We start from the raw sequence: 20,212 nt of genomic DNA on the forward strand, positions 1-20,212 counted from the left end.
TATAGTACGGTAAATGTTGACACGTCTGTGTAATACTAATATTTTCCCACCATGTATAGCAAGGTTTGTCTTTGTGTTATCCGCTTTTTCTGAAACTTGTTCAAACATTTTGATAAATTTACAAGTTTATATATATCAAATTATGTGTTTTTTATTTTCATATTATTCAAATAAAGAGTCAACCCTCCAGAAAGATATTCCAATATAATTCTTAAATCTTTAAATTTGTCAATAACTCTCAAAAGAAATTTGTTTATTTGTCAAGCTTAAATTAATGTATGCGCTGTTATTGTTCATTTCATTGCTCTCCACATTCATCACAACAGATATAATGTCGTATATATTGTTATTAATATTTCCCCTAGCAGAGTCGGGAAAGCTTCACAGTTTTGTCTTCATTATCCAATGTTATTCATAGCTTTTAAATTACTTATATAAACTTTAAGAACTAAAATGTAGTCATCATTTTATTCACGGCATATTTTTCACTTATACCATATGAAATTTGTTTTGTTTGTCATAAATGGAATTGTCTCCATGACCTCGATTGGAGTTAAAATAAACTATTGTGTAAAAGTAATTTTTTTATTAGGATGAGGAGTTTTTTTTTATTGATATTAATCTTACAAAGTCTGAATCTACTGACCCAATGTAACGTATATACCTATTGGTTTTTAAACAGTAAACGATATAAATTGATGTTAACAAACTATTGATAGCTGTATCTCGACTTTTTGTTATATCATCGACACTTTTTATTCACTTTTCATCGTTATGTATCATTTTGAAAATAAATCTCACGTCAATTAAAAGCAATGAAATGCACAAACACCAATTCATTGAAGGATAACTGGAAGCGCGCCAACCTCCAATAATGTAGGACGTCTGAGCATGTCAGCTCCACATTTAGCCAAAATATGCACTTACGGTATCTTTTCTGAAAACCAACTAAGGATTTATTTGATGTATCCACTGTTGTGATTCCCAGCGGCATGTGTCGTTTTTATTGTTGTTTTGTATCACCTCAAATTAATGTTTGTGATTGTTTATATATATAATAAACTGAGGTTTTATTTTCATTGCATAGCTTTTGGACTTCCTATGAAACTTAAATATTTCTATCAATGAGGACTTTAACTGGAACAAGTGCTAATTCAAATCAAAGACAGAAAGCTAAAACAATTTAACACTCTTTGACGTTTTAAATATTTTATATGAAGACAAATAGAAAGCATCACATTCAATATCACAGATATACACAAACTAAACATACATTGTATGTTGGAAATACTGTACATACAACATCTTATCTGAAAACAAACTGTAAGTATATAACTTCACACGTATATCACAGGCACAATATGTCAACTAAAGAGTAGACCTCGGTTATGGGAGATAACTCTTACAATCAATGATGCGTTTGAAATTAGTATTTTCATGATCGCATTTTAAGAACTCCTGTGACACAGAATTTAATTAATCTTTGTTACTTTGAACCTTTACTACACACATGAATTCTATGCACTACAAGCGCACAGGTGATTTTTAAGAGTTACGACCCTTAACAGGGCACTATATCCTTACAATCTTGCCCAACCTTTTAATTGTATATTTACTCGTATGTAGTCCTTTTGTAAATAAAAAAAATAGTTTTAATTTATAAACAAGAGTAACAGTTTAAGCACCATTTTAACAAACACAGCCCCCTAACTAATGATTTTTGAGAATAATATCATAATAACACGATGGAAAACTGACTCGAATTACTTCAAATCATGAAAAGAAAACACTCAATAAATAATATGAAAAATAATAAAGTTATGTTTTGCTTGAAAGACAAAAGATATACATGAATGATAAACAACTTACGAATAGAAATACATTGTTAATAACTAAATTGGTTTTCAGTGACTAATGTCGTATATCCTCGATGATTATTAATTTGTTCTTCACTTGCATAGTTTCCTCTTTGAACGTCATTTTATTCCTAATAGACTATGGATGTAAAAATTGTATCGGTTCGATACGAGAGAAATTAAACCGTAACAAAAATTGTTTTGGCATCTGTTCAATAAGCAGTCTGTACGCCGTAACACAATTTGGGCTTGGTAGGCTGTGCAATACTAATTTAAAAGCTGAACCGACAATTTGTTTACATCGGAGGCCAATTTCTGTTGCAAAGTCACGAGCTCTCCTATATTTTCACAAAGTTCTCCATTTGATACCCGTTTTTGTGAGTTTCGAAATTGGTCCGATGCTTCTGGTACAACTCAAAAGTTATATTGAAACAGGAACATATATATTGATATCCTGTTCCCAGATTGAAATAATAATCGAATTGTTCAGTTTTTAGTGATTTTGAAAATTTTGAAGTAATGATCGATTTCTGTTAAGTTTCATTCTTGTATCATTTTTTGTTGAGAATCAACTTAAGCATCTCATTATTCGTTACTCTACTACATCGTAACATGGCCATGCACCTTGATACTCGTTGAACATTCTGTCGTTACATGAGAAAGAAGCATTATTTTACTCAATTGCTATACTTCTTTATAATCAATAACTAATGTTTACACTTCTGTAAATAAAATTCAATCTCAAATACAATTTGAAAAGCCAAAAAATAATATAAATTCAAACGATGTCATCCAAACAAAGAACAAATAAATTAAGAAAAGGTGATGCTATTTTCCTTCTTAATAGTGAAAATCAAATTACGATTTATCATTCATGAGTTTCACCAAATGAATATTTTAGTATTAAAAACAATCCAATAGAAATATGTATGTATATATTTTTCTTAATATTTAGATTTGGAATATTTCGATTTTGTTGTATCTGGTTTTGATTTTGTGCCGTCCTGTTTCGCAACATCATTCGGTGTTGTGCCATTGTTACTTGTTACATCCGGTTTGTTTTCAGTTTTATTTATGTCATCTATTTTTGTCTCAGTTTTAAGACCATCCGAACTTTCGACATCCTTTGGGTTTTTCCTCATTGGCATAGTTCTATGATGTTTATGTAGCCATCCGTTCTTATGGAAGATGAAAATAAGGGCTGCAAGTAAAATAATCAATCCTGCTACAATTAAAACAGCAACAAGCCAATCCCATTCGAAATCTGTAAAAAAAAAAACCATAAGTACATAAATTCATAGATACTTCTTTATTGTCCTTAATGGTATAATTATAACATACAAATTCTTTTGTCATTACCATCATCATCGTCATAATTGAGAGGGGGCAGGACCCGTTTTTCGGGACGTCGGGATCGGGTGTTTTTAAGCTCGGGAATTCGGGATTGATCCTTTCGAGATCCGGGAATTCTTTTTACGAATTTCGGGATGTCGGGATTTAAATTTCTTTAAATTCGGGACCTCAGGATTTCATGTTTTTAAGCCATTGATTTCGGGATCAGGACCCCCCCCCCCCCCTTTCCATCAGGCGTGGTTGGAGGTATTGTTGCTGAGTACATAAAATAGACACATCTTCATTGTCTTTAATGGTATATTAGTCATAACATACAAATGTTTACTCGTTTGAAATGATTCACATTTTGTCATATCGGGGACGTTACTGTACGGGCTCTGCTCATTGTTACAGGCCGCAAATTCACGTTCCTTGAATAGTCGTCTCATGACAATCATACCACATATCCTTATTGTTTTATTTTAATATTTCTTAATGTTTCTTTAATCTACATTGGCTAGAGGTATAAAGGGGGGGGGGGGGGGGGGTGATATATCACAAAACATGTTTAACCCTGGTTCGTAATTGCGTCAGGAGCATCTGGCCTTTGTTAGTCTTGTCCGGTTTTTTTTTAAATTTTAGTTCATTTATATATGTTTTTGAGTTTAATGTGAATTCCATTTTCACTGAACTAGAACGCAATTTAATTTAGGGGTCATCTGAAGACCACCTTCTTGCTGCATTGCACACCCATTGTTGACCTTCGGCTGTTGTTCACTCTTTGGTCTGGTTGTTGTCTCTTTGACTTATTCCAATTCTCCATTCTCAATAAAAAATAAAAATCTATGAAAATGAACTTTGAACTTGCCTTAATTGTCGCTGTTCATATGTACATTTCGGTATTTGATGTGTAAACAAGAACTTTTAGCAAATGAATAAATCATCACATAAAAAGAAATCATAAAAGACTCTCTCGTCTACACCACAATAAGATAAAAAAAATCTCCTTTTTTATATACAGCTTATTCCTTTACGATCATAGACTGTTGTCTATTATTTCCCGCATGTAACTTTTAGATATTTCTTTATTAACAATACATATTGCGTGCTTTGAATACGAGATATGAAAATGCGTCTAGTTATCTGGGTACCGTCTCATGTATTAAGTCGTAACCAAATTGAGACAGCCTTGAATGTTTTCTGCTCTTTAATCGGGTTGTTGTCTCTTTGATATGTGTGAGACTTTTTCGTGAATGTTCCTAACCAAAGCAGAATGAAAATGTTAAAGCTTTGTTGCCAATAGACAACAAGCGATACCAAGGACGGTCAACTATTGAATATGTAAGCCTCACTTTGACAATACAAATGTTGCCGCCAATAAAAAAAGGTCTACCACTAATAATAACATACCTTGTAGAGTGCCTGACGCAGGTGCAGCAGTACCACTGACAGCGCTATTGTCATCACCATCATCATCATCATAATTATAATAATCATCGGGAGTTGTTGTAGGCACTGTTGGTGCTTTAGTTACTACTGAAGGTGCGTCTGTCTACAGGTAGAAAGTAGGGAACTCATATAAACTTACGAGTTTGAATTATATAGGATTATTGCAAAAATTCCCTCAATATCGTTTACCATTTTAAAAAATATTATCAAATATTTCAGCAATATTTTTTAAAATACTTTTGTCAAATTCTCTATTGGGTACCAAACATAACAAGAAAGTATAGAATATAAAATGAAATTGAAGTGGTATGGATGCCACCGGCTGTTCCTGGCTAGTGGTAGTTGGTTAAACTTTGGTCTCGCTTAGTGAAAATGGATAGGAGAATATCGCTACTTACCTTTGATACATGTATAAAATCCGCCATAAACGATTGTAGCTATTCAAACTTATTCTCTTTTAAAAAAGTACTGAATCTTTTAGGACCAGTTATAATGCTCAGAGAATTTAAAGAAAATTCTCAAGATGCAATTTTTAATTCAGTAGAAAAAACTCTACTTTTAGGAAAATTAGATATGTGTATAACGGAATACTAGCCGTAAAAAATAACGAAAAATATTGCTTTTATATTTAAAAAAACTAAAACGTACATGAAATATGTTTTATACTATATAATAGTTATAGATATTCTATGGTCTATGTGTAAACTCGTGATTCGATCTTTGATGAACAGGTTTCAAATTTGTAATCATTTTACACCTCTAATACAATATTTCAAAAGAATAATACTGACTGAGTTCTCCGAGCCTTAGCACGGTCCAATGTGTTACATTTACTCTATTTATATTGAGTAAGTAGGGTAGCACTTAGGCTGACAACACTGTGTATCGATTGTAGAATGCATTCACTCTGTACGTTAAACATCCATTCGATATGTAGGTAACCACTTGATGAGGGGGAGGACAGGGGTAAGGGAGACAGGGAGAAAGGGGGTAGGAGAAAGGAGAAAGAGGGTGGGAGAAAGGAGAAAGGGGATAGGAGTAAGGAGAGGAAGGCTGGGAGAAAGGAGAAAAAGTTAGAGAAAGGAGAAAAAATAAAGTATCTCTCCTTTTAAATTTTTTTCTAATATTTCAAGAAAAAATATCTCAAAAGGAGATGTTTTATTCTAATGGGAGAAAGGAGAACGGGGGTAGGAGAAAGGAGAAGAGGGATGGGAGAAGGGAGAAGGGTACCCCCATGTCCTCCCCCTCCTTGATACAGATTGTCAATCATAACTATTGAGCTTTATTAAATTTTATTACAAGTCGTATGAAACAGAAATCAGTCATTTGTTTGATAGGGGAATGACACTGGCGTTTCATTTCCAAAATGCTTAATTTGTTATTGTTTTACCCTCTTTTTCCATTTTAACCCACTTTATGACCCCCTTATCCCACATCTAAAAATGTGTTTCCCCTCAATTGCATTATTCTCTGAAGACGAGACACATGACTTACAGGAGAATCATCTTTGATTTCTACAGTCAGTTCGTCAATCTTGTTTTTACCACATGTATCCTTTACTTCTATCTTCAGTACATGACTTCCCACAGGAGCGTGCTTCACCATTAAAACCATACCTGTGTAATGTAAAAAGTATTTCAAGGTGCGACAGCAGTTAGGGCCAAAGTGTGAGAAAAAACAACAACATATCGTTTCTACGACGTAGCGACATACTTGATAACTGTAAATTCGACCATTTCCTAGGTAAATCTTGTTAAAAATGTGAATAACTTTTCAGAATTTCAATGGGTTGAATTGCTGTCCAATTGACATATACCAAACACCCCTTTTATGAAAAATGAAAAAATATGGTAGGATATCTAATTGGCATCCATGGCATGCAATTACAGATGACAGTTTTGTTATCTGAATGTGGTGGTTTATATAAGGAACACATTATGTTGCCAGAAACATACAATAAACGCTTGAATCTTCCTGTAATCCCTTGGTTGTCCTTTGTTGCTGTTTTTTCATTCATTATTTGGAAAAAAGTTATGCCGTTTGTTTTCTCATTTGAATTGTTTTACATTTGACATTTCGGACCTTTAATAGCTGACTATGCGGTATGGGCTTTGTCGTACGATGACCTATAATTGTTACTTTTTCAGTTGCATTTGGCCTTTTGCAGAGAGTTGTCTGATAAGCAATCATACTGCATCTTTATTTTAAAATAAAAAGATGCACGGAAATTATGCCTTTTTCTTTTACTTACTTGTATTTTTTCTTATTTGAAAGTATGCATTCACTGCTTCTAGATGAACCAATAATGTAGGAATGTCCTGTTTGTCAGGATCCGTGCCTTGTACGTCGTAAACATTCATTGGGTCAGTCATACTGTCAACTTCAGCTTTTGTAATGACTTTGGTGAATGGTAAATTCTTAAAACTTGGTGCCACACCTTTATCAAATATAAAATAAATGCATTGAGTTCTATTAGAAAAGGAAAATATTACTTAGTATTTCAAAAATTTGGTACTTCCGAAGAGTTTTATGGTTTTGAATTTTATCAGGAACGCTTCAATCATTGATTTTGAAAGCTATGATTGTATGACGTGTGGATGGAGTTCGCATGATAGAGAATTATCGATAATAGGTGCAAACCAAAGAGAAAAAAATGTAAAGACGAGAGAAAAATAGTAAATAAAATATTTGACGAACCGTTGAATTACAACATTTTTTACAATAAGTTGACGCTTTTAAAAACGAAACATAAAGTTTATAATTCAGTTATTTGATAATTTTCGATATATGATCAGTTATTACTAGTTGAAAGCAGCGTTCTCCAACTTTTACAGTTTTCGCTTTTCCGAACTTGTTGACTCGAGGTGAAAATCCACATATCGAACATGTTTTTAATCCATCGTGAAATTGAAAAAAAATATCTAAGTAATAACATAAGAGCGGGTGTACCTCAAACAGAAATGTCGATACAAAAAAAAGAGTAAAATATCAACAAATGAGGGTATTAACGGGGTTTTCAGAAAAGAGAATAAGCAAAAAAAATGTAAAAAAATAAAATAAGATATAGAGAAAATTTGCCTAAAAAATAAGGAATAGAGAAAAATTGTTTGCTAAAATATAAAGAAAGAATAAATAATGATGGGGCAAATAAATACAAAAAAGGCTTAGAAAATTAAAGAATACAGAAATTTAGACCCCACCCAGACCCTCTTAAATTAGAGAAGCCATTTAGTTTTTATTTAAATTAGGAGAAATAGTAGCATTTACATACTGTTTTCACCCATTGCTTCAACTGCGTATATTCTTTTTTCTTTGACTTTATTTTTAGACCAGTCAATATCTTGTCCTTCAACTGGAACCGGCATATTTTCTATTATATGATGATCTTTGCTGCCTACATTTTCTTCGTGCACAATGAAAGCTTCTGTTACTGTATACCTAAAAATGAGATGATATAATGGAATTTGATGCGATTGTCATACAAGTGAGAGGTTTAGTTAGCTATTAAACAAGGTTCGATCCACCATTTTCTACATAACAAAATGTCTGTACCAAGTCAGGAATATGACAGTTGTTATATATATTTCGTTTGATGTGGTTGAAATTTTGATTTTGCCATTTGATGAGGGACTTTCCTTTTTGAGTTTTCCTCGGAGTTCAGTTTTTATAAATTTTATTTTAGGCAAAGGTGTGTTTAAAAAAGACATTGGAGAAATAAAACCTGTTACTAGTATGTTTATTCATCATGGTTCTACGATTGAGTTGTTCATAGAGCATTTCCTTTTTTTCACATCTCGTGACAATTGAAATATTAATTTGAAATCTGCAACTATAATAAGGTCGTGTGGGAATATTTCATCATCACAGAATCAGTTCAGAATTTTACTGAAATTAACAAATTTCGAAGCAGAAACGCAGAAACTCAGAAACGCATGCAGTTGTTTCTTGATACTATCAATTTACATTTATAAAAAAAAGAAAGAAAAAAAGGATTTACCGTAAATTTATCCATTGTGCTACAAGAAAAGTAGGAACGAAGTTCCATTATTTATTTTCATTTTCTGAAAATATTGTATGTGATCGACCCGTGTGTTATCCTTACAAAACAATAGACTTTTAAACAGTCTTTTGCTTTGAAAACAGGCACGGCGATCTATGCTTTTATTATAAATCTTAAGATAGCACGTGTGTAAGTACTATATTTTGACAAATTTCTAAACTTTCCGTCATTCTTTTTTTATACTCTCGTAATTCCTTGATCGGAATGTTTATTTCTTTTTTTCGTATTGATTTTGATTTTTTCTTTCTCTGTGCTGATTCATTGGATGGCATTTTGGTGAAAGAAAACATTTGATATACAATATTTATGAAGTAGATCAGATTAATTCTATACTTTAAGAGCCGTGGTGTAGTGGTTAGTGCATCGGACTACTAACACAAAGGTTCCTGGTTCGATTCCCGTTCCGGGATGAAAATTTCAGGGACTGGATTTTCGGCTCTCCCTTGACACCATTTGCGAGTATGGTCTTGAGGAAACGATGACAGTCCGTCGGAAGGGGACAATAAATGGCTGACCCGTGTTAAGAGAGAGCCATATCTCTTGCACTTTAAAGACACCCTTGTAGATTTCGAAAAAGAGCAGGCTAATGCCGCTACAAGGCAGCACTCGCACCCGCAAAGTGGAAATGGATTAATATAAGTTGCAATAACTTGTTTCCAAATCCACTATAAATAAATATGTTTAAACTAACTCTATACTTAGGAAAGTTAACACAAATGAATAAATTACCAAGTCGTGTAACATCAATAAGTAGAATCGGAATTACATGTATATGCTTCATATGCTTTCAGAGAAAAATCAAAATACTTAAAGTCATAAGAAACCTCAAATAAAAAAAATAATGCATACGTTTTTTTATAACTCAATGGATAGTTTTAATTATATAAACTTATGTACATATACTTTTTTTTAAAGTAAATTCTTTAATTTATTCATATTTAGAAGAAGTTTACTTTATTTTAATTGCAATCCCCCCCCCCCCCCCCCGACATATTTTCCGTATGCAAAGTGACCTCAGTGTGACCCATCTCGTAAAAATCCGCTGATCACAATACGCATGGATGTCCTTTAAATAAACTATTATTCGAATTTACATGTTAAACACGTGCTCAATTTCCAGGCTTTTTTGTTGATTTTTTGTCGATTGTTGACAAACAGGTGACAATCGTTAAACTTCGGCTTCAAAACACGAACTTTAATTACCTGTCATATTTTCACAACAACACTGACCGATTGAGAAAAAAAATTAACGATTGTACGAAATTTACACGAAAAAAATGATAAATTCGTTCACAGAAGACTAAGATTATGATGTTTGTATGCATTTGTTCAAGAATTGGAAGAACATTATTTTTCACCGGTCACTCGTTTCTTATGACTATAAGATGTTCTACCTAAGGAAGAGATTGCCGAAGTTGTATTTTGAAAAACATTTCGGAATATTAGGTCCTTAATGTTTTTCAACTTCGTACTTTATTTGGTCTTTTAAGCGTTTCTAATTTGAGCGTCACTAGTGAGTCTTTTGTAATACAACTTTGCTGAAAAATAGAAATAGAGTTATCTTTCTTTCTACAAAAAATGTTATGTTTTTTGTAAAAAGAAAGAGCGCGCAATTGTGAGCACAGGAATATGTATCAAACTTCTTCTTAAATAATAAGATGATTTTGAATTATCTTTTTTACACCTCTGATCTCGTACATATTGTTGATCAAGCATTGTTTGCAGAAAACTAATTCTCTTAGGGACTGTTCAATATTTATCAGATGGATGGGCCGGTGCATTCTTAATATTGTTTCATTAAAAAAGTTATTGCCCATCCTTTTAAATTCTGAAAAAAAGTCCTTGCCCATCTAAAAAAATCTATAAAAAAGTCCTTGCCCCTCTAAAACTCTATAAAGACAATCAAAAATGATTTAGGTTCTTTTTCTATCTTTAAGTTTTTAAATTTTTATGTCTTGAAATCAAAGAATAGACTTTTAATGTGTTAATACAAAATTTAAAATGTGCTAGTTAATTCTATATGTATATATCTATGTGTGTATCAGAACCATACATTTTATTGATTTGCAAAACCAGTATGAATATACATGTACAGATTTGATTTTATATGTACAGCCTCAAATACAATATTGATTTAAAATAAAGGAAATACTTTAAATTAAGGGACAATAACTCTTGGACTAGTAAACATATTATCATATACTGAATTACTAATTATTGTCCTAATAACAGAACATGTTTATAGTTCAAATATCAATGTCCCTTTATCTATTCTACTTTTCAAAAAAGAAATTTAATATGGTCTTTTTTAGCAAATATAGGCAGACATGTTTTTGACTTTAATGATGTAGCCTTTTTCGCCTATTAATTAATTCCCTAAATTTGACAGCTTAACACAAAACTATAAAACAACCTGGCATTCTTTAAGATCAATATATAAATGAGATAGCTGTACAGTTATATGAAAATCTAAGTTGATTTGAAAAAGTTATAAAAAAAAAATGAAAGGTGACCATCTGAACTTAGTCTAAACTTAAAATTGTAGCTTTTTTTCAACCTATTAACTAAATCCATAAAATGACAGCAAAAAACCAAAGTACTAAACAGCCTGGCATTCAGTAAGATCAATATAAAAATGATATAGCATAAGAGTTTTATGAAAATGCAAGTTGATTTGAAAAAGTTATGAAAAAAATTAAAGATGACTATCTTGAAATAACCAAAAACTGAAAATTTAAGCTTTTTCTTAAACCTTTTTATTAAATCCATAAGAATGACAGCAACACACCAAACTACCAAACATTTAGGCATTCTATAAGATCAATATATAAATGAAATAGCTGTAAAGTTTTATGAAAATCCATGTTGATTTGAAAAAGTTATAAAACATTTTAAAGATGACTATCTCGATTTAGCCTAAACTGAAAATTTGAGCTTTTTTTTTTAACCTTTTTTTAAATCCATAAGAATGACAGCAATACACCAAACTACCAACCAACCTGGCTTTCTATAAGATCAATATATAAATGAAATAGCTGTAAAGTTTTATGAAAATCCATGTTGATTTGAAAAAGTTATAAAAATTTTTAAAGATGACTAGCTGGATTTAGCATAAACTGAAAATTTGAGTTTTTTTTATAACCTTTTTATTAAATCCATAAGAATGACAGCAATACACCAAACTACCAATCAACCTGGCATTCTGTAAGATCAATATATAAATGAAATAGCTGTAGAGTTTTATAAAAGTCCATGTTGATTTAAAAAAGTTATAAAAAAAATCAAAGATGACTATCTAGATTCAGCCTAAACTTAAAATTTGAGCTTTTTTTTTTCTTACCTATTAATTAAATCTATAAATTTAACAGCAATACACCTAACTACCAAGCAACCTGGCTTTCTATAAGATCAATATATAAATGAGATAACTGTAGAGTTTTAGGAAAATCCAAGTTGATTTGAAAAAGTTAGAAAAAAATTTGAAGTTCACTATCTGAATTTAGCCTTATCTAAAAATTTGAGCTTTTTTTTCTTACCTATTACTTAAATCCATAAATTTTACCGCAATACACCTATTAAACAATTTGGTATTCTATAAGGTCAAAATAATTTAAAAGATAGTCTGAACAGAAAATTCTAGCTTTTTATTCCTTAATTAAATCCTTAAAATTGACAGAAATGAGCCAGGCTACCAGTTTGTTGAGACATGTTTTGAGTGCCCGCAAAAGAAATATCCTACAAACCAATAAAATTGATAGCAAAATTTTTCCTATAAAATATGTTCTGGCCCATCCACTAAATATTTTTAAAAAAGTTCTTGCCCATCCAAATATTTCCACAAAAAAAGTGCTTGCCCCGCCCCATTTTGCACCGGCCCATCCATCTGATAAATATTGAACGGTCCCTTAGGTGAAATTAGCCATTGGATATACATTTTGATTATTCTTTATCGAGTTTTTATGTGGTATAAGAAGGTGTGGTATGAGTGCCAATGTGACAACTCTCCATCCAAGTCACAATTAATAAAAGTAAACCCTTAACGGTCAAAGTACGGTCTTCAACACGGAGCCTTGGCTCACACCGAACAGCAAGCTATAAAGGACCCCAAAATTACTAGTGTAAAAACCATTCAAACGGGAAAACCAGCTGTCCAATCTATGTAAAAAACAAGAAACGAGAAACACGTATGAACCACATCAACACACGTGATCTTTTAAAGTTCACCAGACGCATCCCGTTTAATAACCAGTGCTTCGGTTCAAGTAATTCATTGTGTCTGTAAATGTCCAGTAAATAAAATCATGTAATTGCATTACGCTAAGACTTAAACTCCATCAGGCAAAGTTAACCGCATACGGTTTTTGGCTGTTTTATTTAGGGAGTTTTTGTTTTTAAGCTCGCGGCGTTTTATATTTGTGGCTTTCCAAACTTCTGTTCTCTAACGTATTCGAATTAGTTCGTTGTCTCGAGCATATCTTATGAAGAAAAAAGTAAAATAACAAAAAACTGAACTGCAAGGGAATGCAAAACGGAAAGGCCTTTATCAAATGGCAAAACCCAAATCGCAAACACATCTCACGAATGAAGGTTATTCAGAAACATGTGTGTGGTCTCGAGATATCCGAATATTATTTCAGAAACACGGGTTTATGCACGGTAATCGTATATTTTACGTTTTTCTTTTTCTTTTTTGTGAGTCTAAAAGATCGATTTATTTACTGCCACGATGGTAGACAAGTATATAAACCATCGCCGACAAGTAGAGTCAGTGGGCTTCGTCAATTGTCATTATTACTCAAACACATTTTGGTAAGATCTCAGTTGATTAAGCTCGTTTTTTTGTTATAAAAAAGGGCTCAACTCCTCCAGGTGAAGATTTCTAAACAGGCTATTCTTTACAAGTAAAGTATTTTTTTAAATTTCTCCTGATTCCCTACTATGTATTTATACATACTCTGAGTTCGCAATAAGGCTTATTCAAGAATCGTGCTTCACACACTGTCTTTTTTTTTTTATTGTCTAATGTCTAATATTGGTACTAAACTTACCGATTGAGTTTCATTAATCTACAAAAAGTTATGCGTTTACCTTTCTACATTTGATAGAGGTATAGGGGGAGGGTTGAGATCCATAAACATGTTTAACCCCGCCGTAATTTTGCGCCTGTCCCAAGTCAGGAGCCTCTGGCCTTTGTTAGTCTTGTATGATTTTTAACCGGATTTTTGTGACAAAAATGTCGGTTATTGATTTGGTGATGTACAGCGGGCGGCCGGGCGCCGGGCAGGCTGGCGGGCGGGCGGGCGGGCGGGCGGGCGGCAATCAAATGTTGTCCGTGCATTAACTCATGAACCGTTCAACCAAAGCTTTTAAAATTTTAATATGTTGTTACTGACAACTAAATGAAGGTCAAGTTCAATAATGGCTTTTACCGTTCAGGAGTTATGGTTCTTGAAAGTTTGAAAAATGGAGTTTTCAGTAGTGTCCGTGCATTTACGCATGAACTGTTCTACCAAAACTTCCCAAATTTTAATATATTGTTACTGATGACAAAATGGAGGTCAAGTTCAATAATGACGATTTTGACTTTTACCGTTCAGGAGTTATGGTTCTTGAAAGATCGTAAAATGGCGTTTCCATTCACGTTGTTGCATTTACTAATGAACCATTCAATCTAAGCTTTTCAAATTTTAATATGTTGATACTGACTACAAAATGGAGGTCAAATTTGATAGTGACGATTTTCACTTTCAGCATTCATCAGTTATGGTTCTTGGGATATAGCCAGGACACAAATAAATGTTAATAAATCCGGTTTGCTGTCGTTATGACAGCCTCTTGTTAATTTTAGTGTCTTGTGTATAATTCGGAGTTTAGTATGACGTCCATGTACTAGTATACATATTTTTTAAGGGGCCAGCTGAAGGACGTCTACGGGTGCGGGAGTTTCTCGCTACATTGAAGACCCATTGGTGGCCTTCGGCTGTTGTCTGCTCTATGGTCGGGTTGTTGTCACTTTGACACATTCCCCATTCCCTTTCTCAATTTTACTACTATCGTAGATTTGTTGTTAAACAGTAAAATGTATATGAGTACATTGCAACCGTTACCAAAACTTAAAAAAATTCATGCCTACGTACCATCCTATGTAGTCACCCTTGTCAACGGAAATTCTTTCGCTTTGTGGTATGTCCACTGTTGTATCCCCAGCCTTATCGACTGTAAGAAATAATAAACAACATAATATATGACACGATAAATATAGGATAGAACAACTGTGAAATAACTTCTACATGAGAAACACGACGGGTGCCACATGTGCATGGAGCAGGATCTGCTTACCCTTTCAGAGCACCTGAGAACACCCCCAGTTTTGAGATGGAGTTCGTGTTGCTTAGTCTTTAGTTTTCTATGTTGTGTCTTGTGTACTATTGTTTTTCTGTTTGTCTTTTTCTTTTTTAGCCATGGCGTTGTCAGTTTAGTTTCGATCTATGAGTTTGACTGTCCCTCTGGTATCTTTCGCACTCTCTTTTTTAAATAGAAATGCTGCTTATCAAAACAAGATATACTTATTCTGGTGTTTTTTTTTCTCAATAGTAACAGTATAATGTGATATAGACCAACACGACAAACAAGAGGATAGAATTACACACAACTCAAAAAAAAAGTTTCAATATTCAGAAAACTACATTAAAGAACATTTCATTTTTTTTTTTTAATTTCTTCTCTTATAATGCTATCACTGTATGTTTTTTCGAGACGTTGTCATTTTTATACTGACAAATGATATAAACAACAATGCTATGATCTACAAGCATATCCAAAGTGTATAAAAAGTATATTAAAACGAAAATCACGCTAACTTTGAAATACAATTAATTTAGAACTGCATTCTTGCAATCTTTACCTTTGTAGTACGATTATTCTATCAAAAATAAAGTGAATTGTGAAATTGAAATCTCCACTAAATTTGAACTTAGGTAGATAGTTGCCTCATTGGCAATCATGCCACATCTCCTAATTCTTATTCAAAGTTGCTTACACTTGACAAGGTTCTGTCCAATCAGAATGTAATGGTTTTTCTTGTCGGAATGTCTCCATACTTGGAATATTACTTCTCCGGGGCCTTTCGTTACAGCTCGCCATTTTTTAATGGTACCACAACAACCGAATCTAAAAGGTCTCGATGTAGCAATAATTCCAAAACCTAAAAAATGTTCAGATATATAAACAATTTTTGTATACATCTATTCTTGAACTTCGTTATTTATTTGGCCTTTTAAACTTTTTTATGAGTCATTTGGAGAGGAAACGTGCGTCTGGCGTACACAATTTTAAAACTGGTATCTGTTATGTGTTAATCGGTATTTTAATATCATATAAAATTATATATATGTATTTTGGCATGATCGCTTGAGTCATTAGGTGTCTTCATACACAGACAGAGAGCATGATTCTTATCATAAAAAACACAATGTAACGCCCGGAACCTCTATATTCGAAGCCAGCACTCTAAACGACTGAGCTAAATATGTCCTCTCCTATATAGCTCAACAAATTACAGCTTGTTTAGTTTCATTTCAAATGTTTAATGCTTGATCGGTAATTTCCCTAGTATTGCGATAAAACCGATTCTATAGGGTCCGTCTTAAACTTGCAGTGAGGTGAGAGTTTGATTTTATTTGCTCCGTGTTGAAGACCTCATTATGACTTTGAGATGAAGAACATCAATTTTTGTGTTTTTGCTGTGCATTTACTGATTGTGTGACATGGATAGATACCCCGAATCTTTTCTTTTCTATTTTGTCGTCAAAATAAACGTGTCTAATATTCGAACGCAAGTTGCAAGACGAATGTCACTAGAACAGGTACTATTAAATATTTTAAAGCATGACTATATTGGGATATCGGTATTTAGTCAAATCTTGACATATTAGAAAACCGACATTGATAAATAATTAAAAAAAAAACACAATGTAAAAATGTTGAGGCTTTAATTAAATCTTTACTTAGGTAATTGAATGCAAGCATAGTTTACGATCTGTATTGTGTCTTATAAATACTTTAAGAGGCATGTACAGGTACAATGTATATGGAAAGTCAAGAAGTTTATGCATTTCCCCTAGTAGGTTTAACAAGATTTCAAACAAATATACTTTACTATGGGTTAGCATTCATTATATCTGCAAGTATCTTATAGATTAACACATTTTGGTTAAAATGAAAATTTAGAATCTTCATTGAAGGTAGAAACGAATGTTGTGTTAATTAATTCGTTAAATGTGTCATTTGTATGCAAGAGTGATATTCCTTTGTACTATGTTCAATACCAAAAAGTCTATCGAATCAAGGCGTGTATTGTCTCCCTTGAACATATTCCAATTTCATCTTGATGTATAGTTATTTGATTTAATTCTAAAATAACTTAAAGGTTAAACTTGCCTTTTAATTTGCCATCCAGAAATTGTTTGCCTTTAAAAGGACCATGGCCTGTGTTCTTACCACCACAATCACTTGCTGAAAATATAAACAATATATGAATTATGTAATTCTCCGAAAAAATAATGTTACTAATAAATTGTTTAAATCTTATTTTTGTCAAAAGTGCATCATCCATCTTTGTTAACCAGGTTCAAACCACCATTTTTTTTTTATTAAAATGTCCTGTACCAAGTCAAGAATATAGCAGTTGTTCTTTTTCTTTTTTATTATAACAGAGTCTTTTTCCGTTTGTGTTGGCGTTGGGTTTTGTAGCAGGTCAGTCCTTCTGTTGTCCCGTTGTACTCTTATAGTTGATGTGTTTCTCTCGGGTTTGGTCTGTGACCCAGATTTATTTCAGTTAAATCAATGTATGACTTACTACTATTTATTTAGACAAGGAGTCAAAAAACTTTCAAAAAGCTACAATGAATCTCCCAGAGCAACTTCAGACCTGAATAGAAAGGACGTTGGAGAACATACAACACTTGTATATGATACATTTATAAAGCAGTAAGATAGGTAGTATTCCACAAAGCTATATAGAAATATTACATATGAATAAGTATACACATTGTGGTAACTTGGGACAAAGTTGAAACGTCTTCACTTCAACAGCCATGATTGAGTGTTGGTTGCTAAACGTCCAAACAGTCAGGAAGATGATATATCAAAGTCACTTATATGACTCAACTCAAGATATGAGGTATTAAATGAAAGTAGGAATAGTGAAAAAAGGAGCAGAGACATGAAGGGAGTTGAGGTAAAACAAGAACAACTTTCATTGCCTTACGTAAAAATGACAGATTTAAAGAATACAATGCGTATTTATCTTTACTCGGTATACGGTATCAAATTTATCCAATTACGAAGACTGACTTGTTGGAGATATACAGCCTTGTATTGACAATAATACCACATCTCTTAGTCCTAAGCCAAATACATACTGTTAATGTTTAATAACGTTAAAATGGACATAGCCAACAGAGAACTTTGACTTATTGGTTGCACTACATAGCAGAGTGAAGTTGTCCTCTGATCATTTTTTTGGTAATTGCTGTCTTATTGACCTTTGACATTTATCTCTTTTTTTTTCGGATTATAAAACTTGTTTTTTAATTATCTCTTACATACCCTATAACTCACGATAATGTAAAAAAAAGTTGTGAGAACAATAAACCTAAGTAACCATTACGTCAGAAAACAAAGAAAAACTTAGAACCGACTCCATTTATTATCTACTGAAGACCATATGAAAATGAGAAGATGTGGAATAATTGCCAATAAGACAAATCTCCATCAAAGACCAAATGGCAAAGAAATTAACATATTTAGGTCATTAAACTTTAAGTTCCTCTGGACTCCCATTTTAACCTGGTCTACTTGGTCAATTATTCCAGAATGATTATATATATAAAAAGTTAAATCACAAAAATACTGAACTCCGTGGAAAATTCAAAATGGAAAGTCCCTATTCAAATGGCAACATCAAAAGCTCAACCACATTAAATGAATGGATAACAACTGTCATATTCCTGACTTGGTACAGACATCTTTTATGTAGAAAATAGTGGATTAAACCTGGTTTTATTGCTAATTAAACATCTCACTTATAAGACAGTTGCATAAAATATATGACACTTCGTTCCATAAAAGTTATGTAGAATGCTCATATACGCAATACCTATGAGTCCAAAATTTGGAATGCTTATATAAATCCGATCATTGTTTTGAAAGTACAGATGTATAACCTGAAAAGTCATCATCCTTATTATTTTAATTCATTTTTAACTCGGTTTAAGTTATGTTAAATATCAATAAAAAAAAGAGCAAGTTTTGATGAATTGGGGTAAAAAAGGTTAAAAATTGATTCCAATTTCTTATCTTGTGGAATTTCCCCCCAAAAAAGAAGCAAAGCTAGCTATCGATTGTTTCACATTTCTCACCTTGTGCAATTCCAAAGAGTAGCAAAGCTAGCAAACTATTGTTTCCCAGTTCTTACCTTGTGCAATTCCAAAGAGGAGCAAAGATACCAAAATAAGACTGAACATCCTTACATCTGATGTGATTGACAAGAAAATGCATTGTAACCGAGCACCTGTAATGTTCTACGATGCAGGGAGGAGAATATTTGTGAGCTTAGGACATTAATCCATGGCATCCTCTATGGTAACAATACATACAAATCAGTTTTAATTGTTTCCAGCGAAGAACCTGTACCGATGATACATACTAAAGATAATAATCGTCACTGCTAAGTTTTGACCCGATGAAAGTATTTTAATGTCAAATCGTAAAACGAAATATTGTATATCTAAATGCATACATAATCTTTTTCCTGTAGGTGTTTGAAACGTATAATCTGTTCGCGTGGTATTTTAGGGTGTAATAAGTCGGAACTGGTGCCCGGTGTTTAGGTATTAACCTATATCTTTTGTACCTGCTGGTGATTCTTCTACCGAAATAGAAATGAAAATTAAAGGTTATAGTTTTTTAATCTTTGAACAGGTTTTATGTCATTTGCAGAACCGCTTTGTTAGACCAATATTAAACTTATGAATGAGAAAACACAACTATAATCTTATCATGTAGAGAAACGCATAGATCATAAGCTATAATACAAGTTTTACTGACTTTGGAGTTTATACAGAATATTAAATATATAGGGAATTTACATTTTTATGTGAAAGCAATAAAACCAGATTACATGAACAAAATTGGGTAATTTCAATATGTATTCAAAGTAAAAGAGATAGAAGCAACATCAAACATTAATGTCCTTTTTGCACTTAGTAATATGCTATTTTGTATGACACACAGTGATTTCCAGTGATAGTCAGGTTTTTTTTTCACACGCGTAAATTCCATATTCATCATTCCCCAAGTAAGTTGAAAGAAATCTGATTTGAATTTTATGTTTATTATATAGATAGAAGAATATGTCCATATTTGGTTTTAATGCTCATAGTGTTTTAGTATTTTGACATCCCTAACTGTTTGACCCAAAGTCAACCTGATGACATAAAAACTTGTTGTGAGC

General features: G+C 32.5%; 1 protein-coding gene across 1 annotated transcript; it reads right to left on the reverse strand.

Moving 5' to 3' along the window:
• Nucleotides 1-1,192: 1,192 nt before the first annotated feature.
• Nucleotides 1,193-19,255, reverse strand: LOC139485488 (uncharacterized). The gene is made up of 9 exons (XM_071270001.1): nucleotides 19,175-19,255; nucleotides 17,137-17,211; nucleotides 15,737-15,901; nucleotides 14,835-14,913; nucleotides 7,909-8,075; nucleotides 6,889-7,074; nucleotides 6,132-6,253; nucleotides 4,599-4,740; nucleotides 1,193-3,120 (listed from the first exon to the last, which is right to left on the reverse strand). Exons 1-9 carry the CDS (start codon nucleotides 19,221-19,223, stop codon nucleotides 2,801-2,803), a joined length of 1,305 nt encoding a protein of 434 aa, XP_071126102.1. The 5' UTR covers nucleotides 19,224-19,255; the 3' UTR covers nucleotides 1,193-2,800.
• Between the last annotated feature and the right edge of the window lie 957 nt (nucleotides 19,256-20,212).

This window comes from Mytilus edulis, chromosome 8 (assembly GCF_963676685.1).
Source record: "Mytilus edulis chromosome 8, xbMytEdul2.2, whole genome shotgun sequence".
NCBI classification, from domain to species: domain Eukaryota; kingdom Metazoa; phylum Mollusca; class Bivalvia; order Mytilida; family Mytilidae; genus Mytilus; species Mytilus edulis.